The 23,904-nt window shown below is 38.2% G+C and overlaps 1 protein-coding gene across 2 annotated transcripts in view; it reads right to left on the bottom strand.

Annotated features, from left to right (window-relative positions):
• The window catches only part of LRRC1 (leucine rich repeat containing 1), a 135,385-nt gene that overhangs the window by 20,634 nt on the left and 90,847 nt on the right, over positions 1–23,904 (bottom strand). The window contains exons 4-9 of one of the 2 annotated variants that reach the window (XM_032299715.1): positions 20,841–20,930; positions 7,330–7,386; positions 6,996–7,059; positions 6,529–6,603; positions 4,016–4,160; positions 1,164–1,282 (exon numbers count right to left, since the gene is read on the bottom strand). In XM_032299715.1, the coding sequence (XP_032155606.1) occupies positions 1,164–1,282; positions 4,016–4,160; positions 6,529–6,603; positions 6,996–7,059; positions 7,330–7,386; positions 20,841–20,930 (550 nt within the window). Of the gene's footprint in view, positions 1–1,163; positions 1,283–4,015; positions 4,161–6,528; positions 6,604–6,995; positions 7,063–7,329; positions 7,387–20,840; positions 20,931–23,904 lie in introns of both variants that reach the window. The other variant, XM_032299713.1, reaches the window with a different exon arrangement.

The raw sequence follows: 23,904 nt of genomic DNA, 5'->3' as shown, positions 1-23,904 counted from the left end.
AAGGTGAGCATCCTGGAGTGGGGAGCAGAGCTCTACCGGAACCGGGCTGGTGCCCACATGGGGGTCTTCAACACTACAGTACAATCCAGTGGTGATTATTATTTTTAGAGTTGTTATGATTACTATTGGTAAGCCTAAAGTCACAAAGCAGGACTGGAAGATTTTGTAGCTCCCATCACACCTGCCAGAGCCTGGCTGCTTGAGCTGCCTGGGGGCTGCTGGGCTCCCCACCCTCGTCTGTGCGCTCCATCCTATCTTGCTGTCCTTTCTGCTCTTTCCACCTAAAAGAGCATTACTTACTCTATTTATAGAGAAAGGAGAAAAGTGAAAAGGAAAAGGAAAAAGAGGCTTAAAAAAAAACAAAGTGACCAAATGAAGATGGAGAAAAGAAGAGGGAAAAGTAGGAGAATAAACTGAAGAAAACAGAGTGGCTGTATGACAAGTGAAAGAGGGGGGAAGGCGAAGAAGTGACAGCTGAAGGATGGACAAAAGCAGAGGGGGCAGCAGAACAGGGAAAGACAACTGAGGTCTGCTGCCACTCTGCCCACCCACCCTTTGCCAGGGGGTACATGCATCACCCCTGCCCTTGTCTGGTGGAAGCCTGGTCCAAGTGGAGGACCCCTACAGCCCCCTCCACCCCCAAGTTCTTATAAGAAGCAGCCTTAACCAGAGCCCATCAGATGCCATCCTCTAGCTCCCCGATCAAGAGTGTTTCCCAGCCCCCATCCTGCCAAGGCTTTTCCAGGCCAACCTCTAACTCTTTACTCTTCTCTCCTGCTCTTCCCATTTCTTCAAAGAACGCAGGGAGAGGCCAGAGGAATCCTGACAAATATTCCCGGTGGTGGTCTCTGGGCACCACAGCTGGGGCAACAACACATCCAGCGAGAGCAGCTTATCCCCACACCTCACTGGAGATGTCTGTGAGGCATGTGTTCATTCCCTATATTCGAAGCACCACAACTGGGACACAGGCTCAAGAGGGAAACCTAAGCACCACTTTCTTTGCTTAAGCAGGTTAAAAACTGATCTTTAGATCATATATTTGCTTTGCAAGATCCTTTTGGGATGTAATGTGAGGAAATTTCCATTAAGTCCACTCAAATCACCAGTAAGTAGAATCTGCTCTAGTAAGTCTTTATGATATATGTGCAAACCACACTCACCAGGAGCTGATTTTCTGTAAGAACTAACTCAGTGAGACTTTCACAATCCCCAACTGCTTCAGGCAACTGTGTGAGTCTATTCTGATCCACCTTCAAGATTGACAGTTTCTTTAGTTTTCCTGTAAAAGCATTATTATTATTAAATTCATTAGTAACAATTGTTTTCCTAATCACTGCTTGGAATTTCCTATTTGCTGTTCTTTTCATTTTAAACAGTTACTTATTTTTTCTTCAGCTTTTCACATTATGAAACTCTAACACTTTCATTTAGATCACTAAAGGTTGGGAGTTAAAATAATGTTTAGAATATTAAAAACATTCAGCAATTAGAAACAAAACACTTAAAAAAGCACAAAAACATCGCATCAAAGCCAAGAAATTTACAGAAAAACCAAACAGCTTTCTCTGCATGGAGGTGTTTCATGCACACAGGAGACTTTCATTTTACTCCAAGAATTATCCTTACCATAAACAAAAAAATAAATAGTTTATTAAATCACCTATGAATGAAAATGACTCGGTGAAGATCCCTACAGTGAGGTATTTCTATAGGTGCAGAATAAAGCGGTAACCTCTGGAAAGCCATATTAAGGACAGAGTCTATGTCACTCAGGGCTGGAAGACTTGACGCCCTGGTGATACCCACTATCCATGGGAAAGAAGAAGAAGTCTTGCTGCAGCCTCCTCAGAGTCTTCACTAGCAAAGTCATTCAGATCCTCACTTCAACAACTCATGGGATTAAGCCTACAGAGCAGGTGCCCTTCATTCCCTACTGAGTGGCTAACACACTGACACTTTCTCCACTACATCAGAAAACAGTCTCTTGGCTGGGTGGGGTGGCTCATGCCTATAATCTCAGCACTTGGTGAGGCTGAGGCGGGTGAATCATGAGGTCAGGAGTTCGAGACCAGCCTGGCCAATGTAGTGAAACCTCGTCTCTACCAAAAATACAAAAAATTAGCAAGAGTATGGTAGCACATGCCTGTAGTCCCAACTACTTGGGAGGCTGAGGCAGGAGAAGTGATTGAACCCGGGAGGCAGAAGTTGTGGTGAGCCAAGATCGCACCACTGTTCTCTAGCCTGGGCAACAGAGTGAGACTCTGTCTCAAAAAAAAGAAAAAAGAAAACAGCCTCTTTTGTAACACAGACATAAAGCAGGAAAGAAAAATAATGAAAGTTACATTTTGCCTTGTGTGCAGCCACAGAACAAGACAGGAGAACTAACCAATTCTTAAGCTCTTTATTTAGCATAATCAATAGCCTAACACTGTTGTTGGACGGTTTCCACCTACCCTCACTGTCAGGAGACCCACTAGCATTTTCTGCAGGGTATACTGAATAGCACAACCAAGCACTGAAACATCTTACCCCAACAGAGAAGTCTCCTGGCAAATGGTCTTCTAGCCTCTCCTTGAATACTTCTAGTGACAGGGTACTCATTTCCTCACTATGCAACCCAAACTAATTTGTGCCATATCTTTGTTTTTGTTTGTTTGTTTGTTTTTTAGAGACAGGGCCTCTCCCTATTGCCCAGGCTGGAATACAGTGGTACAGCCATGGCTCACTGCAGTCTCAAACTCCTGGACTCAAGCAATCCTTCCCACACCCACTGGGCTTCTGAGTAGCTAGGACTATAGGCATGTGCCACCCCACTTGGCTAATATTTTTATTTTTTGTAGATATGATGTCTCACTATGATGCCCAAGCTGGTCTTAAACTCCTGGCCTCCCATAGTGCTACGATTACAGATGTGAGCCATGCCCAGCCATTCTTGCCTTTTAAAGCTCTTTCTTAAATGAAATTGAGCTTCACAATCCTTTCATTTTGCCCATTGAAACAGAAAGCTGTAATATATCTCTTTCTCTGGCAGACAGTCCTTCAAACTTTTGAAGTCAGCCATCTCATGCTTGCTGCTGCCCATTCTAAGCAACAAAACACATCCAGTCTCTACAACCCTTTTCAGATGCCATAAATGATTCTCAGTGAACTTCTCTGCATAGAGTCAAAATCCCCATTGATTTTCCAGCTGGTTTTAACCAAAATGCAATGTCTGAATTTCTACTGAAATTTTCATCTCAACCACATACCATGGAGGAAGTGGTCCTCTGCCATACAACTTCTCCTACTACTAAACATCTTTCAAAAACTTCCTTTGATGTTTTGAATAAAAGTTAAAGACAGCAATCCTATGATAGCTTCATGGTTAAATATAGTCGCTTACAACTTCTAAGTGGCTTTGCTCCGACAGAGCTCCCAAGTCCGTTATCTGTTTATACCTTCTCTGCGTTTATTTTCTCACATTGGACTAAGTTCCTTAATAGTAAAGAAAATGTTTGGATTGATTTTTTTTTTTAAGAAAATAGCACAGGATGATTAAAGAATTATCAATGAATTAAAAATGCCTCAATTCGATGACACCACTCTTCCCTCAGCAGCACCTTCCCGGGGTCATGCAATAAGTCAAAGTTATTTTCTCATAAACTATTTAAAACACCAAATTAGAAATTTCTTAGTGACTGCTCATATGACTTACACACAGTTTATTATTTGGGGTAATCCCTCATGAAATCATTGAGAGAAGACACAGATGAAATAGAAATGAATCGATGATTAAAAGTAATCACAGCAGAAATAGATACCAACCCAGGATGACAGACACATCTGTAAATAGAGAAACTTCTGTTGTAATAAATACTCTTTGCTTTCTTTCTTTAAAAACAAACAGCAAGGAGGCTTTAAGGAGCCACATCCCCAGCATCTGAAAATGGTGACCAAAGGATCAAAGTGTGCTCCAAATGCTCAAGACGACAGCCGGCAGCATCTTTAGCAGTTAAGTATTTCCAATGCTTACCAATGCCATCCGGAATAGTTTCTAATAAGTTCTGGGAAATGACTAAATCCGTTAATGAAGTCAGGCCACTGATTTCTTCAGGAAGTCTTTCCAACCTGTTTTCAGAGACATCTAAGCACAGCAGGTTCTTCAGATTTCCTATTTCCTATAACAACGACATGGAAAAATAAACACACGCTTAAATCTGCCACAGTGCAGAGGCATTAGTTCCAGTGATTTTTCACAGTCAAATCCCAAGGCAGTCCTAAGGATGTTATCTTTAGCATGAATCCAAATGTGAAAGCAGGGCCAAATTCCTAGATCCCTCCCAATGAAAGTGGGAAGTTGTATGAATCACAGACATGGAGCTGGGAGGGACGCAAAGCCCTATATCTTTCAAGCAGGTCAGGAATCATTCCCACCTAATAGGTGAAGATACAGGAGAACAAACAGCTGCAAGGTCACACAATTAGAAATGAAAAAGGAGGCTAGAATCCAGCTTTTCAAGTTTGTAACTATCTCTAGTAAGCAGCTTACACTGCAGGGTGACCCTGGGATTTCCTCCGGTAAGAATCTAGCTGATTTGTATTTTCTTCCATGACAGGTAGCACTTGCTGGCACAAACATCAGTGCAATTGCTCCCCAGCAAAACTGGGGCATACACATCTATCCATATCTTTAACACTGAAAGAAATATACTGCCCTTAGTGAAGAGTCTACCAGGATAAGGTAAAGCACCTCTATGAGTCTAACATTCTATTCAAGACCTACCTTTCCTTCCAGTCCCAAAGTGCAAGCTTTCTCTCTTATCGCTGCCCCTACTTTTCCATTCCACTTCCCAGTATTAAACCTTATTCTCATTACTCCCTAACCCTGACTGACAGCTCTGCCTCTTGGGCTCTAGTCTTGACTCCCCATACCTAAAACAATTCCATAAACTATGCTTCCTCATTTCCTTCCTGAAACACAGCTAGCTCTAGTCCTATAATAGGACCACCTTTTATTCAAAAAAACATCTAGTGACTCCCTGATGTCTACGTAAGTACAAATTCCTCCATCTATATTTAATTTGGTCTGATCTCTTTTTCTCAGCTTATCATCTACCTGATACTGCCTTATGATCCTGTCCCTGTATTTCCTGTCTAAAGGAAACTAGACTACAGTTCTACTAATTTCAGGCCGGATCCATGAAGCTGTTCCACTCTTCATTAATTCCTTTTAACAATGCCATTGTATCTTTCTCTTTCCATCATCATTGAACATAAGAAAAATCATTCTAATTATTTGAGTTTTTGATGTGTTTAGTGCTGATTTAACACAAGTTTATACTATAGGAGCAAACGAGATTTTTAAATAACCATTCATAACACAATCATTAGAATTTTAATTTCTTTGTGTTTAGAATATCACACGTTGCACAGTCATTTACACACATCTGAACATACATAACTCTTTCCCCTTTATGTCCCACATCTGATGTTTTATTACTTTCCTTATAATGTCATGGTATTTTTCTCCCAACCTTTGACTTCTAAAGTAAATAGCATTCTCTCAGTCAGGATTCTCCACATATTTCCTAGAGAAATCTAAGTACCAGTCGAACTCTACCCACCAGAGTTGCTGATCTGTCTCCTTTTCCCAACTGTGGCCAAGATCTCATCAACAGACTTAAAGTAGTTCCCTAGTTCCATTAGTCATTAGGTGACATTACGGTAACTTCAGTTCTATAACTATGACTACTAAAAATTTACTATAGCGCTTTCTTCTAGTATTAGGGTTCCCTGCATTGATATGCTATTCCCCACTAAAAGTACAGAGCCCTTCACAACTGGTCACATGAAAAACTGGCTATGAAAGACACAAAAAAGCAAAATTCAGTAACAGCTGGAAAAATACAAGAGGAAAATGCCTGTTGGTTTTTGTTTGTTTTAGGTTTCCCAGTTTCTGTCTCAGAACGTGGGCCTCTCTGCTAAGACTCCACAAGATGACTGTGCACAGAAGTCTACACAAGACTCCACTTCATTTGGGACATGGTTGTCCCACTTGGGAACAGTAGGAAAAGCCTAAACCCTATGACATGCCAGCTAAACCATAGCAACATTTGGAAAAATATGAAATAAAAGCATTTAACATTGCTTTTACATGAACTATTATGGGGCAAAATGTGGTCAAATTATCCCAAAGCACTTGGGACGTCACAGAGTGGCAAAAAGGTATATCATCAGAAACATGGGTCCTGGCAATTTATTAATCTGCTGGGCTTGAAGTAAGCTATATGGGTAGCAAGGACAAAATAAAACACAGATTTCGCAAACTAAAGGAAATATTTACTATATTTAGAAATGGTGGGTGGAGGTTTTCAGTTTTTATATGGCAATGGAGAATGATGAATGCTCAACCAAATGTGCTTTTGCAATCAATGTTTTTGGTTTTCAAGATCCTTTTATAGCAAACCTTATGTGGCAGCAGGAAATACAAAAAGCTTATTGTCGCTGTTTTATGTTTTAGGGAGATGCTGTGAAATTACCACTTACCTGAGGTAATTCTGACAGTTGATTTCCATCCAACCAGAGATCTTTTAGACATAGGAGGGCTCCGATTGATTCTGGCTAAAACAAAACAAAACAAAAGTTATGGTAACAAAGATTCAAATTTCAGTCTTTCCTGAAGAAAGAAAGAATCTGAATTCATCTGTTAACAACTGGGTACCTTAGCAGATGACCATTGGTACTGCTCTAACATCAAGTCCCCTTCCTCAAAGTGCCCAAACTTTCCCCAAGAATGCCAGTTGTTTCCACCTATGTCCATCATCTCTAGTCCTGACCTTCCCCACCCATGAGTCATAATTCCTAACTTGTGTGAAATGAAGCTCGTTGCCTATTATTCCCAAGCCACATCTGTGGAAATACTGGCTTCATAAGGATCCCTATAGGACTCCCCCAAATACTGTGTGATCACAACTAAAAACAACATTAAATTCAAATCTCTAATACGGACTTACCAAACTATGTATTTCATTGTTTCCTAAATCAAGTTCTTCTAGTCTCCGCAGCTGAGTAAGAGAGCTATTTAAAAAAATGAAGAACACTTAGAGAAAACTTAGAAACGGTGAGCAATAGAGTATCCCTCACCTGGACTAGCTTCAAAAGTAAGATTCATTTTGATTTTTATGGTAGAAAATGTTGCACAGAAAGGACTGTTAAGAAAAGGCTGGCTGGCATCCCCAAACGTCCCAACACACAGAACATTTCTGACATAACACTGTAGTCCTATTTTTTTTTAATACACAAATTCATTCTGTACAAAATCTCCTGTTTTTTTCCCCAGAGACTCACTCAGGAAGATATGTAAGAAGATTCTCTCTCAGTTCCAGTGAAGTCAGGTTATAAAGACTAGAAATAAACAGAAGAAAAAAAAAAAAAAGAGCATAAGACAAATTCCTGAGATTCTTCCTACTCCCCCCACCCATACACACACACTACACAAATTGTGTCACTTAATAAAACTTAGTAGGTCACTTCTCAGGGTAAAAATACCTATCACCACCACCCCCTACAGCCATTAAAAACAATATCATCTCTACCTGTCAAATTGTAATCTTAAGATATTAATTAAATAATTAACAAAAGAGTAGTATGTCATGACTACAAGGCACCTTCATTCAAATGTGATATGCGGAAACAACTCATCAGCCAATAAAACACAACCACCCCCAGGACTGAGACAGAAGCCGAATGTGTGCTTCTAGACTTTCGAATGACAAAGATGCACTGTTACCATAAAAACAGTAGCACCTTTAATCTTGGAGAGCTCAGAGCTCTTCTTCCCAATATCAGTGAGAGACCATCTGTGCTTTAAAGTATGGGGCATCTCAGTCCAGAGAGTCCAAGTTGATCTACTTAAGATTGTAAATTCATGGGGCAAGCGGCAGCTGCACTAAGGAAGTAGCTTCCACGCAAATGCATTCAGGATCATGTCATAATGCATCTCGCACAGTGCCTGGAACACAGACTGATTTAATAAATGGTAGCTATAATAATGTTGCTTTTAGTCTTATTAAACTCTAGAATGAGGCTCTCTTCATCAGATTCTCCAGCCTCTCGGGTGTAATCCAGTCTCTTAGCAGCATAGTGGAATGGGACAGATGTTTGACAGATGGGTCAAATCTTGATGGGCAGTGGCAATTCTGCATCACCAGAAACCCTCATGAAGCTGTGTCGGCACTGGCAAAACATACTAATTCAGAAAATAAGTGACTCAGTCTACTGCCCCTACAAGCACTATACTAAACTACACCAACCAAAAAGTCACATTTTGCTAATATCACCATAGTAACGTCCAGATTTGGAGGAATTTCATTGCTGAGTGCACAGAACACAAGGAGTCAGACATTATCCCAACACTCTAATCTGCCTTAATCCTCCATTCTCCCTCCTTCCAACAAAAAAGCCAGAATCATGTGTACTAACAAAACTGGTTTCATAACATCCAGAAATGTAAACTTAAATGAACAGTGTATATACAGCTTAAAACCTGTTTGCCAGAAAATATATTTTAACTGTACTATGAAATGTACAAATCCTACATCTCCTTTTCCAATGTTACAAAACTAATAGTTTTTCTACTTAAAGCAAGAACAAAACTTTCAATCTTTTTTTAAAAATCAAACTCCCTGCCAATAGGTGACCATGAGTTTAATACCAATGTTCTTCAAATCAAATATAACTTGATGCAGAGTTGCAGTTCTCTGGCTCTACTTTTTTTTGACCAAGTATTTACATAGAAGAAGCAACAAAGGGAGGGAGAGGAGGATGAGATGTATACCACCCAGTATGTCCTTCCAAAAGCAATCTGTAAATAAGTGTAAATCATAATTTTACTTGAAAAGTAAAAATTTAAAAACAAAGGGCTTTGTTTTCAGTTTTAAATTTCCATGTAACATCTAAACAATTTTCTCAAGAAGACAGTAATCCCTCGACTATTTTCACATTTAAGTTTTAAAAATCAATGTTAGGACTGTCATTTTATCTATTCAGTATCCACGGCCTTCACACCTATTTTAACAAACCAAGGACAGCCACTAATGAAAGAAGGAAAGTGTCCTTCTTTGCATCACAAACTTGACTCACTGGGCATCACTGAAAGCATCTTGCAAAGCAGTTTCACTCAGCCTCATGCTGAGTGTTGTGGCAAGTTTCCACAGCCATGGTCTCAGCATCTCCTGCCTGAAACATAGACCATGGCATCGAGGGAGAAACACACCTGCTAAGGCAGGAGGAGCTGTGCAGGGTGACTTCTGTGAGCCATGCTATCTGGTCAGTAATGACCCACCAAGTTGATAATGCTACCATGACATGATTAGGACCGTGAGGTTTTGTGTGAGGCCTATTTGTTAGAAACAGACAAAACCACAATTCGACTCTGGCCAAATGCCAAAGCTCCTGCCCTCACCCTCACTGACTGAGGCATCTCTAGGTGTCTCCCTTCTTCAGAGCTCTCTCATTTAAATTTTTAAAATACCTCTCAGTTTTAGGTACGTACACAAATCTTACCTTCTTAAACGCACCAAGAGACACTGAAATTTTTGCTGTTTGATTTTAAGAATATGGTACACATTTTAAAATTATCTTTAATTTGTGTCTCGAGAGCAAACGGCATAGGCCACAGTCACTATAAGCAAAAATACAGCTGAAATGCCCCAGATTTGTGGCATAGTTCCCAAACCCATCATGCTAACACCCAGATAGAATATCATGTTAAGTAAAAAGTTCCTGGCTGCAAACTTCATAGTTTCTACCATTTGGGGGAAGTAAAGTAAATGTGGATGTATGGGTTTTACATGAACAGCAAAAGATATATTTTTATAATTTTTCAAAAGTAAAAATTAACCTAAAGTATAGGCTAATTATCCCTTATCTGAAATGCTTGGAACTGTTAGCATTTCAAATTTCGGATTTTAGAGTATTTGCAATATACTTAATCTGTAATCCAAAATGCTCCAACAAGCATTTTCTTTGAGCAAATGCTTGGCACTCATAAAGTTTCAGATTTGGGTGCATTTCAGATTTCAGATTTTTGGATTTGGAGTGCTCAAACTGTAGGTAAAAGGAATCCTTATATTCTGAGGTAATACTTCCCCAATTATTTAAAACTATTTAAAATAAAGAAACTTGGCTATTATAATCAGACTCTATAAACCCACTGATGAAAGCCACTCTAAAAAGAGCACATGGAATCTGAGGGGCCTGGGGCACAGGCTTGAATCCTGCCTTCCCTCACTAACTAGCTAGGCTTGCTTGGCTGAGGTGTTTACTGCTGAATCTCGATTTTCCCTAAAATAAATATAGTCATATCTATTATGGCAATTAGAGCATACTACATTTTCCCTTCAGGTTAACAAAGAAAAGTTCTTGCCTTATTTCCTTAAGACAGCCTTTGTCCCTGAGTGCAGCTGGGTACCTTACGAATGTGTGTGCCTTTAGTCAGGGTCTTCAAAAGATTGCTGCAGACGCTATTAATCAGGAAGTCATCTCCACTACTAAAAAACTCTTTAAAGGACAGGCCCTGTATCTGGCATTGGCCTATTTTTAACTTAACAAACATTATCCGTAACTGGATTGGAAGAAATAGAAAGCAAACAAAGGCTTTGACTGCAGACTCCTACCTCTTACAGGAGCCCAAACCTCACAGCATAATCTGGACAAATCAGTCTCAGTTCCAAGCATCATTAAGTGATTCTAGAATGAAACTATGGGTTTGGGTCATCACATTAGTAGCTTGCCTTGGACAGTTCTATACCAAAATGCAGAATCCAACCAGCCCAATCTAGAACATGGTTCTCCAGACTGTTGTAGTGACAGAGTTGACCTAAAACAGATCAGCCTAAGAAACATGCTCCTGATCAGCTTAGGGAGAGGGATCTGAACTTAATCCTGTGTACTGAAGAACCCAAGCTTTTAATCACGAGGTCAAGAGAGACAAGAAGAGCCAACCTCCACAGGCCTTTATCCATTACTTCAGTTAAACATGGTATTACAGAGATACAAGAAAGAATCAGGCATTTCTAATATTTTTACAAATGTGATAAAAAAATTAAACACTTTAATGGTTCTACTAATAATATTGGCAACTTACTATATGACAGATTTTGTTGTAACTTCTTTATGAGCATTAACTTATGGGATGAGAAACTAAGGCATGGAGAGGAAGCTTGAACAAGGTCTCACAAAATTGTCAAGTAGAAAAGCCAGGATTCACCAGGGAATCTGCATTCTTAGCCACCATGTTCTGCTGACTCTCACTCGAGCTTGTAAGTCAATTTTGCAAATAGGTAACAACATATTTATGTACATATCTGTGTGCGTGTGTGTGTGTGTGTGTGTGTGTGTATACATATATATATATGTGTGTGTGTATGTGTATATATATATATATATATATATATACACACACACACACATAAAGACAGGATCTCACTCTGTCACCCAGGCTGAAGTGCAGTGGCATGATCCTGGCTTACTGTCACCTCCACCTCCCGGGTTCAAGCTATTCTCCTGCCCTCTGCCTTTGAAGTAACTGGAACTACAGACGTGCGCCACCACCAACGGGTAATTTTTGTATTTTTAGTAGAGATGGGGTTTCACCATGTTGGCCTGGCTGGTCTCGAACTCTTGACCTCAGGTGATCCACCTGCCTAGGCCTCCCATAGTGCTGGGATTAGAGGAATGAGCCAGAACCCCAGCCAATTTATATATATTTACAACAATATATTCAGCGAAGAGCTCCTTCTGCCTTTTTCCCCCATCAATCCAGCTTCCTACCACCAAACCATTATCACAAGAAATCACCTTAAAAATTTAAAAATTTCAAATGGATTTATGCAAGGCTTTCCTCAGGTGTGAATGTATATAGTTTCTCTCTCTCTCTCTCTCTCTCTCTCTTTTTAACAAGAAAGGTAGTATTCTATATATATCCGGCACTTTGCTTTCCTCACTTACCAGATTTTTTTGTTTCATTTCTTATTTGTACATACTAGTATTTTGTAAACAATTACACAGTATCTTACTGTCTACAGATACCTTAATTTTTTAAACTAGAACCCTATTAACACATTTCATCCTTCAATTTTAATTTCTCACAAATTAATTTCTACATAAGACTATGGAATGATCTCTTCTTCCTCCTCCTACCAAAAAAAAAACATGACTTTCTATCCTCTCTGTCAACTCCTACCATTTTTACCACCAAAGCAAGTTGGGGGTAGGGGGATACACCTAACAAGCAGGAAAAGAGTGCATGAAGTATTTCTACTCAGCACACTAATTCTTAATGTTTTACACTGTTCATAATAACAGGGACAAAAGTTGCACTCTTTTGTAAGTCAGAATTTAGGCCAACTGTATTTTTAGGATTCTATTTCAGGGACTGGATGGTTACTTTTAGGAATTTACATTTGTTCTCCACTGTTTTTAAAACCCTTTTCAACTCACTTGCTGAGTTCACTGTTTTTCCATTTTAGTGGCCAAAATCATTAAGAAAATAAAGAGTAAAATAAATTAAGGTAGACCAAACAAACAAGTGGTAGTTTACTGTAAAATCATTAATATATACAACAACAACTACTTATGGCAACATTATTTGATTGGGAAAAAGTATTAATGGGGGAATGAGGAGTTGCTGATACATTCATACTACTTAGACTCTTTCAACATCAAATTGTTATTCAGGAAACCTCTGGTTACAAATTTTCTTATGGAGGTTTTGCTCGAGAAAACTTTTTAAAAAATCTTTATGTCCGTTTTTTAAATAATAAGTATTTTACAGTAATTCCCAGGCCTCAAAAAAAGAACATTAAATATGGTAATAGTTTTCAAAAAGAAGATTTACTCTCTTAGTCAGATGCACTTCTAATATAATATAGGTAAGCTGCCCAGCACCAGGCCTTGTGAGTGGGGGCCATGTGGCTCACTTAGTTCAAACTCACTCAAATTAAGGTCACCATTCCCAAGGGCAGCAGAAGACATAAAATCAGACCCATATGCTCTAGTTCAATCTTCCAGAGAACCTAGGGCCTACTCACTTGTTCTACTTCTATCAGTGACTTGTAATAATTAAATGTTTATTGATAATGACCACTTAGTGACTGAATAACTGTTTTGTGTACTGGACTATTTCATTACCCACATTACTTCTCCTCTAAGAATGCTATTTTTGGAGAAGACAATTCAGTTAAACAGGGCATAGAGATATTTAGGCTAACATACTTTAGGGTATTCGTTTCTTTAATGGTAAAGGATATGGAATCTCATGGAAGGGTATACCAAGTAAAGACAAAGCAGCACGCTCCCAGAAACAATCACAGGCTTCCCAGATCTTCAATATTTTCCATCAGTTGCCACTGGAGTTTTTGTTTCCTCTTGACCTCCACTCTCACTCTACATCACTTGAGCATTTTGGAGACTCTATGTGTACCTGCCTGATCACCAGGTGCAAGTAATTAAACAAAATGATCTTGGCACACTATTTATAAGGTTACATTACAGAGTATATCCTGTAAGAATAAACTAGGTCCATTTCCCAGGTATAATATCATCCTTCAGCAGTACCCAACTTCAAACTTGCCTAAGGTCCATTCTTTTTCCTGAGACATAATTCACAAACTATGAAATTCACCTTTGAAAGTGTACAATTTGTTGTCCTTTAATATATTTATTCAGAAGGTACATAAACATCACCACTCTCGAATCCAGAAAATTTTCATAATACCAAAAAGAAAGTTCATACTCATTAGAAGTCATTCTTAAACATCTTCCTCCACCTCACAATCCCCAACAACCAATAATTTAATTCTGTCTCTATGGATTTGACTATACTAGGTACTTTGTAAAAAATGAGTCATACAATATGTGATTATTTGTGTCTGGCTTCTTTACTTAACATGTTTTCAAAGTTCATCCAGGAACAGTATTTCATTGTATATGTATGCCACATTTTGTTTATCCACTGACCCACTGGTGAAAATTTTGTTTTTTTCTACCTTTTGCTATTATGAATAATGCCAATAATAACCCCGCTATATAATGCCAATAATAACCCTGCTAGATTTTCAATTCTTTTGAGTATACATAGCTAGGAAGGGAATCGCTGGGTCGCATGGTAACTATGTTTAATTTCAGGGAGAACCTCCCCAAACTGTTTTACAAAGGGGCTAAAACATTTTACATTCCCATCTACAACATATGAGGGCTTCAATTTCTCTACATCCTCAACAACACTTGTTAGCATTTATCTTTTTAGTTATAATCATCCTAGAGGGTATAAAGTAGTATCTCATTGTGGTTTTGACTTGCAATTGCCTGATGACAAATGCTGTTAAACATCTTTTCATATACTTATTGGTTTTCTGTATATCTTCTCTGAAAAAATGCCTATCGAATCCCTTGCCCATTTTTAACTGGGTTGTTCTTTTACTATGGAGTTGTAAGAGTTCTAAATATATTCCGGTAACTAGACTCTGATTAGATATATGATTTGCAAATACTCCCATTCTGTGGGTTGTCTTTTCACTTTCTTGATAGTGTTCTTTGATGCACACAAGTTTTAAATTTTGATGCAGTCCAATTTATTTTTTCTTTATTACACAGACTTTGGTGCCATAGCCAAAAAATTACTGCCTAATCCAATGTCACAAAGATTTACCCTTGTTTTCTTATAAGACTTTTATAGTTTTAGCTCTTATATTGAGATCTCTTATTGACTATGGTTTAGTTTTGTCTGGTGTGAGGTAGGGGTATAATTTCATTCTTTTGTATGTTCATAGTCAGTTGTGTCAACAGCATTTGTTAAACAAAGACTATTCTTTCCCCACTGAATTGTTTTGATACCTCTGTCAAAATCAATTAACCATGTATGTAAAGATTTTGATGGGGCTCAAGATGAGTCTGTAGATTGACCTGTAGAGTATTGCTATATTAACAATATTAAGTCTCAACCCATGAACATTATCTTACCACTTAGTCTTCTTTAAATCTTTCAGTGGTTTTTGTTGTGCTTTGCATGTACATGCCCTACATTTCTTCTGTTAAATTTATCCTAAGTATTTTATTCTTTTTGGTGTTTTGTAAATAGAATGGTTTAATGCTGATATATAAAAATATAACTGATTTTTGTTTTGTAATCTTGTATCCCGCTATCTTCCTGAATTAATTGATTAGCTCTAATAATTTTTACAGATTCCTTAGGATTCTTTCTATATAAGATCATGTCATCTGAAGAGTAACTCACTTTTAAAAAGTAAAACACAAAGTGTGTGGCTTCCTTGAATAGAACCTGAAACAACTGATCCCAAGAAAACTATTTTCAGTATTAAAATGTTCTTTTGAAAGACAAATTCATTCACACATTATACCAACATTTCAAAACTCCTTAAAACGAAATTATTCTTTTTTTTTTTTTTTTGAGACGGAGTTTCGCTCTTGTTGCCCAGGCTGGAGTGCAATGGCGCGATCTCGGCTCACCGCAACCTCCGCCTCCTGGGTCCAGGCAATTCTCCTGCCTCAGCCTCCTGAGTAGCTGGGATTACAGGCACGCGCCACCATGCCCAGCTGAATTTTTGTATTTTTAGTAGAGACGGGGTTTCACCTTGTTGACCAGGATGGTCTCGATCTCTTGACCTCGTGATCCACCCGTCTCGGCCTCCCAAAGTGCTGGGATTACAGGCGTGAGCCACCGCGCCCGGCCCAAAATTATTCTTCCTGACCCTACCAGTGGAATCTTCCAAGTCTTTATAGTGATAGTAAAGTAAGAAGCCATTGTTCACTAGGCACTGTTTTTAAGGGCATGTCTAAAATATCATATTTGTTTTAATTCAGATAGCTTTCTGAAAGCCTGTCCAAGACTTGGACTGTGACTCAGTAAGACCCCATTGCATGCTCTTCCATGCCAACCGGCAGCTGCAGTGATATAGAAAGACATTCACTTAATTATACACCAACTTTTTCTAATGGAGATTTAAATAAGGCTTTAAAAATTGCACATATGCAAAAAGGTTCATGAAACAATGTTGGGCCATGAAAATGGGGAGACACTAATGTGTTCTTTATAAGAAGCACACAGTCAAGAAAATGCAGCATCTTCAAGGAAGAAACTAAGTTCAAATGCCAGCTCTACCACCCACAAGCAACGCACACCTGGGCAGATCACTGATCTCCATTTCACAGAGGAAGCTAATAAAGCTCAGGATGGGTAAAGCTAGCCTCAGGAGGAAGGGTGTCATGAGACAGTGTATGTGCCTCAAAGAGTCCCTACGCGACTGAGACTGTCGGCATCAGCTCTGCCTTCATCGCACAGAAAGGAACACAGCTGCTCTCACTGTTCATCAGAATTAGCTCTAAGCTTACTGGCAACAAAGGCAGGAAAATAAATGTTAGAAATGTTATTAAAAAGGAAAAAGCTTACCAGTTCTTTTGGTAAAGCATTTGTTTCCCTAAAAATAATTTATTGTCTCCCTAATGGTTCCTTGTGTCAGATATATTAAGCAATATTAATAGACAATAATTACTTTTTGTTAGAAGGTTTTAGAGCAACATAAGCTGTTTTTTAAAATAGTTGCTTCTTTAAAAAAACTTTTTCTAGAAATTGAGTACAACCACATTAGGCCAAAAAAGTGACGATGCAGGAATAGACTAAAGTGGTCCTAGCATAAAGCTTCCAGAACCTGAACTTGATGGCCTATGTTGGAAGCAAGTGGAATGAAAGAGCCAATACTCTGTACCTTGTCATGTGTATTTGTTTAGTATGTGAGAACAATGCCAGGGTAGGTACAGACACAAAGAGAGCTGGAAAACCAAGGTCCCTGCAGTATCAGAGCACAAGGTGATCCAAGTACATACACCAGTTATATACATACAATTAAACAATGAACAACTACACTTCTGTGTAAAGACAAAGGACTAAAGTACTTATTGTGTCAGGACTATGAGGTAGGTCAGGGAACCTCCAAGTTTGGGATTTATTCCACCTGTCAATCATTGGAAAAGGCATGATGAAAGACGTAAAATTTCAATCATTAAATGAAACACCCTAGCCAGTTTGGAAAGAGACAAGGAAGGTAAAAAATTTTAACATTCACCTGAACTGGAATAAGCGGGGTGGAAAATGAATAAATGAACACAAATTATTGTAAAATAAAAAATTAACAAAGTATATGAAAATCATATAATGCACAAATAAATGCTGCAGTACAAAAGTAATCAGTGAGCCTACCCTATTCATGATTGTCTTTGAAATGCACCATAGGAAGTGTTCCTTAAAATTTTTGCTTTGTAAACATTTATTCCTTGATTTAACCCACCACCATTATAGCTGCCATTCCTCACTGGTTCTCCAAAAATTAGGTAAATAATTACCTCATCTGTTTTTATTAATCTTTCTTAAATGTATGTATAGCTCATATTTATGTCACTGTTTAATATTAGAAGTGTTTTGGGGTTTTACCCGGAAGTTTGATGATGTTTTTGTGATCAGAAATATGCCATAGTAACTTAACTCTTGTTTATATTAATTAGCCTATGGTAAACCTGGCTTCATAACACTTTGTTTCACTTAATGTCACAGTTTTCAAGAACCTATGGATAATGTTATGTGAGGACTTAGTGTAAATAATTGGGAATATTTAAGAATGAAATAAAAATATGTATTCTTTCAACTTATATGTATAATTTTTTTAAACAGCTACTAGGTTGTTAGGACATAATCACTTATTGAGATTATTGGACCTACTTAATGAACTGTTAGATATTTCCAGGAGTACTAAGAGAAAGTTACTGAGCCCATAAGGGCCCCAGTAACCAACTGCCCTATGCCAATGGCAGGGTGGAGTATTAAAAAAACACAGGACTGGGATCTGGAGAGCCATAGTCCAGTTCTACCTCTGCCATCAACTCCTAAAAACTTCTTCAAATTAACTGACCATAGGCAAACCAAACACATGATAAGAGAGATGTGTGCAGGTACCCCCAGGTTCAAGGCACTGCAAGTCTGCTCACTCCATCTATATAAAGGCTTTTGCCCTCCCGTCCTAGTCTGAGTACCCCTGCCAGTCCTGAGGGGGCCCATGTCCTTGAGATAGCCAAAGCTTTCCCAGTCAATGCCAAATACTGTTCTAGGTGCCAAGAGGAGAATTGAAGTTCTGTCTTCACTGATGCTTGAAAGGCCGATGCTAATGTGGTTTACCCATTTGACCACATAAGCAGAGGTAATTTACACAAAGATTCTACCTCAGACTCCACAAAGGTAGCAGTAAGAATCAAGCATTTAAATGGCCATTCCATGTCCTTTCAAATTTTTTGCAATATTAAATAGATAGATCTTCTTTACACAACAATTATATCTCTGAGAAGTGCTGGTTACTAAATATTGGTTAATTAAATGTGTTAAATGCTCTAAAGAAACTATTTGGGAATGCTTTGAGAAAAGAATGAAGCCTTCCCATGTGGAAAGCTTGCAAGTTTCAAATAATAATTTGTTTAAAATACAGTACACTTATGCATATATGACATTTCCTCAACAATTCACTGTTTCAGCTGTTTTAAGTGCCTTTTCCACATGGTCTTGCATACCAGGGGTGCCCAATCTTCTCAAAGGAAGAATTTGTTCTTTGATTGTTTCTTTCTGGTATATGAGAAAAGGCCAGTACTTGAGCATGCATGAATCATAAATCCAATAGGAAGAAACCATAGCTTCTTGCTATGGTAACAAAATTATTAACAACTAAGAATAGAAAAGCCTTTCTTTTTCATTTCTTTTCACAAACTGACCTAATAAGTATCAGTTAATTTCAAGCTCAAAGTGGCATTTTATTCAGTAAGCAATCAGTATCTACAATGCTATAACAGTAACAGAAGCTGATTAAGTCTACAACCCAAATAAAGAAAAAGAGAACAAATCTTGAACATCCACAAAAACAGGTACAGATATTAACAGAAACTATGTAATAATGAACATTGTAAAAATTTATTCTAAAATAATAATTTCCTTTAAAATAGTACAGTAGAGAGTGAGAGGGACACTCTGGTTTAATAACATATTTTATCTCAAAGCATTAAGGCTTTTCAAAATGACACAAAATAGGGAAAAAATTGAGAGGGGCAGGAATCAGAGGCTAGAAAGGAGGACCATCTGGTAGCTGTAGACTAAGAATGAATGGAAGGGAGGGTAATAAGGAAATTAAACTCCAGAGACCCTGAGAAGCAAGAGGAGGACAGTGTCAGTTTGGGTGTTTAAATGGCTACTATATTTAAGAATTTTGGCATGGTGAGGGGAAAAGGGAGATGGGTCTTGCTCTGTTACCCAGGCTGTAATTCAATGGCACAATCATGGCACACTGCAGTCTCAACCTTCTGGGCACAAGTGATCCTTCCTCCTCAGCCTTCCAAGTAACTAGGACTGCAGGCTTGAGCCATCAGACCCAGCTAATTTTGTTTGCTTTTGTAAAGATGAGTTTTCACCATGTTGCTCAGGCTGGTCTTGAACTCCTGGGCTCAAGGAATCCTCCCACCCCAGCCTCCCCAAACGCTGGGATTACAGGTGTGAGCCACCGTGCCCAGCACAAGAATTGTTAAATTATAAATATCTGACACTTGATGCAGCAAAAGTGAAGTGTACATGCACAAAATTCACACCACTGTTTTCTCTGCAACTGATACCATAAACCTAGAGTGTATTGAGGGCTTCTTTTCTTCTTCCCCTCCTGAGAGTTTAAGGACAGTTTTTAATTAGTAAGTCTAATGGCATAAAGATAAAACATCAGTGTGCATTTCAGAAAAACACCAACTTGCAGGCTGAACAGGTGTCAGCTAGTTGTCTTCTGCCTTAAGTGGATGGAAAGGAGAGGGGAAAATGTGTCTGCAAATACTCTCATACACCTCTGGAAAGAGAACTTTTGCAGAATAGACACGTCAGATAGATTGTGCTCAACTGCTTGCTGTGGTTCTCAAAGAGCAAGTTTCTGTTTTGTCTTAGAACTTATGCAGGACAGGTACAAACAAGGAAAATCATTTATGATGCTAGGGAACACTCGTCTATCGGGTTAGGGCAGACCAGTCAGACTTCTATTTTAAGTGGTTAGGTATGAGCTACTGCATCAACCTGATTTAACCCAGGGTATGTCCTGGAGAAGTAAAAAAGGTCTGCAAAGATAATTCAACTAGTTCGTCTGTGGGAATGTCTAACAGAAGATTTACTCACCAGCAGACACTGTCTTCAGTGGATTCTACTTCTCGCCATGGCTAGGTCCTCTACAACCTCTAAGCGGCAACATGGAATGTGCCCAGTCATTCCATTCCTCTCCCAATTCCACTCCCACTCTCCAAATACACCATTCTCATTCCCTATTCTTGGATCCACAGTTCACAAACACTGTCTGTCAGACATAGCTGTCCTTTAGAGGCATAGAGTTTACGTTTTTAGTGGAGTTGTTTGTTGGCTCTCCATCATGGTTTAAAATTGCTGAGTGGTTGTTTCTACCAGTATTTACTGGCCACCTACATGACACATAGTACTTGGCTTAAATTACTACTTTGCCATCAATCAGTTTAAAGACCACTTCCAAACAATTTAGGATTTTTACTAGTAATGAGTAGCAGCACCTTTTTAACCAATAAAATTTAGGGACATTTAGATGCAAAAAACATAGGTGGCTGGCTATAATCTTTCCTGAAGGTCATACTGAAGTATGAGTAAACGGCTTTCTGAATAGACAAATAGGAGCTTTAAAAGGGAAGGAGGTTAGAGCTGATGATATAAACCCCCTTTTGCTCTGATCCACCCAAACTTCACAAAAACTTACTTGCCAATATTTTCAGGTAGAGACTGCAGTGAGACGTCATTTGCAGAAAGACATGTTAAATTCTCTAATTCAGGAAAGCTTTTTGGCAACCTAAAACAAAAAGAAATCTGTAAATTAAAAAAGAAAAGTTCAAGTACAGTACACACCAAGCATAAATATAATGATTTATTCTATGTGCTAATTGAAATAACCTCCTAAAAATGACATTATATATGGTATGTTTGCCTTGTCTTCCCATAAACAAAAGAGTTGTAAGGAAAAAACGAAGACTTCATATACATAATAAATCTACAGGGCATGATAAATACTTATCTTTTTATGGTGATCTAGAAATAACTAAAGTAGAAAAATATACCAGCTCTAAGAATAAAGGCAAAAAAAATGTTGAGACTACTGAATATTAAAGAAAATGATGAATTATTGCTGCAGCTAGAAGTGTCTAAGAGTAAAAATATTTTATTGATTAGAGGAAAATAAAGAGAACGTTTCACCAGCCCATGAGATTATAAAAAAAATACAGGACAGCTACGGCATAATTATTTTTCTTCCTCTAGTTTATAATATCCAGGGGAATGCTACAGATTACTTAGAATTGATCTGCTGACAGACAATTGCTACTTTCTTAACATTTTTCTTTTAGTTCTATTAAGTTGCCAATCACTTGAAATCATTTTATGTTTTACTATGTTCTACACAAAAGGATATTTTTATATGTCCCTTAAACTCTACAGAATAATACTTCAAAATAAAATCATTATTTAAAATTCACAAAGAAAGTTCAGTTTTAATATTTCTATGGTTACCATATTTATGGAGGTAACTAACTAAAGGAAAAGGATCTTATTGCATCTAAAATGCTGAAGGTTATTAAACACAGATCTGCTAATACAGACAACAGAACATATAAGTATCACTTTTCTCAGTGAGGGAGAGACTTCTGGCTTTAGTGATCGTCTCTATATTAGAATCTTTCATTTTTATCTTTCTAGGTTCCTTTTTTAAAAAAAAGTCTACATAACAGTTTGATATTTAATATAGGTTAATTCCAAATGTAAAACCAAATCCAGATCCAAAAGATCGGGGTATTAACTGGAATATTTATAATCACTGGAACTGGTTCTCAGGAACAATTAACAGAGGTAAGTTTTTTACTTATAATTCAAAAGATGCAACTTATCTGTTATGCCTGAGTTTTTACTGGAAAGTCCATGTCATTTTATAATTTAAAAACTAGCTAAGATTTTCTTAAACTTAAGAAAAATAGAGTTTTAAATAGCAGGTTTAAATAGCTGCTTTTTTACTGGCTGTCATCGTAAGAACTAAACGAGTACAGATGTGACGAGGAAGGACAGACCTAAGGTCAGGAGAAATGAACTGTAGTCCAAGCTTCCCACTCATTAGCTGTGTGATCCTGAAAGGTAATTTAACCTACATGTGCCTCAGTTTCTTTAGCCATAAAACAAATAAGCCAAACTAAGTAATTTTTAAGGTCCCTTCAACTCACAGATATCATCTTAATTCTTAAAAAACAGCACACCTACCAACTTAAAATGGCTTTACTTTAAGAAGTCTGCCAAATAGAAAGCCAGAATAAAAACAAACAAACAAAAAACAGCAAAACTTCACACAATCCTGGTGTGTTCCAGTTGAGAGAGCACTGAAATAATAGTAAAGTCAAATGTCATCAGACATTAGAAAAGGAAAACCGAAGAAATAGAAAAAAGGAATAAGCAACTCAGTGGTTTTAAAAAAACTCAACAGCAAGAGAATGAGAATTTCTCAGCTTGCCAAACCCTGTAACCTCCCTTAAGCTTAGTTCAGTTCAACAAACATTTACTGAGCACTTACTCCATTCCAGGAATGATAGTAGAGTTGAAGATACAATAATAAATAATAGAGAAATACAAGTAACTTCCTCAGGTTAGTCAAGGAGTCTCGGTCAGAGAAATAACTTAAGGGTAAATTTCAAGTGCTATGAAAAAGGTACACATAGAGCATTATGGGAGCCCAGAAGAGGGGCCTGTGGGGAGCAATCGCAAAACAACATGTGATGCTTGAACTGCATCATAAGGAAGGTGAAAAGGTTGGTGCTGTCAGGAAGACAGAGGCATGAAATGAACTAACTAGAAGCACTTTATATTACAGCAGAGAGTGATGTCCAGCACAGGCAACTGAGGGCAATGAAGATTCAGAGACAGACCAAGGTCGGACCGGGGGGCAAGAAGAGGCTTGCACAGCACATGGAGGAGCTCTGACTTTATGTTACAGAGATGGGAGCTATAGAAAAGTTTTAAGAAAAGAGACAGTTGAATGAAAGACGATGAGGAAAAAGGATAAGGTTGGAGAGACAGTGATGAGTAAGAAAGCTATTAGAGTATAGCTTATTAGATAACTATTTTACAGTAATAAATGTTACATGTAACTTAATCACTACAATTCAAAGGAGGAGAATCAGAAATAGTCTTAAAAAGAAAATGTGACCAGGCGTAGTACCTCACCCCTGTAATCCCAGCACTTTGGGAGGCCTAAGAGGGCAGATCATGAGGTCAGGTGTTTGAGATCAGACTGATCAGCATGGTGAAACCCCATCTCTACTAAAAATACAAAAGTTAGCCGGGCATGGTGGCACCTGCCTGTAATCCCAGCTACTCAGGAGGCTGAGGCAGGAGAATCGCTTGAACCCGGGAGGCAGAGGTTGCAGTGAGCCAAGATCTTGCCACTGCACTCCAGCCTGGGTGACAAAGTGAGACTCTGTCTCAAAATATATATATATATATATATATATATATATATATATATATAGGCAATAAGAAGGTATTGGAAAAATAAAACTAAATAGTGCATTCTCCAGCACTCCATACCCAAGAAGGCCCAAGCAATTTTGAAGTGGGTGAGATGACTCAGAAATTTTAGTTTAATCTTAAGATTTCCTAGATCAAAAGAAAAAAGACAGAAAGAAGGAAGAGTACATTTCCTCTGAGGTTCCTTTTAGACTCTTGAGAAATCTTATAAATGGACCCACCTGGCCCAAAAAGACCTCGAGAACAGACTCCCAAGAGCTATC

This window comes from Sapajus apella, unplaced genomic scaffold (assembly GCF_009761245.1).
Source record: "Sapajus apella isolate SASKATOON/1434 unplaced genomic scaffold, GSC_monkey_1.0 scaffold41, whole genome shotgun sequence".
Classification (NCBI taxonomy): domain Eukaryota; kingdom Metazoa; phylum Chordata; class Mammalia; order Primates; family Cebidae; genus Sapajus; species Sapajus apella.
This window is presented reverse-complemented; position numbering and strand designations above follow the sequence as displayed.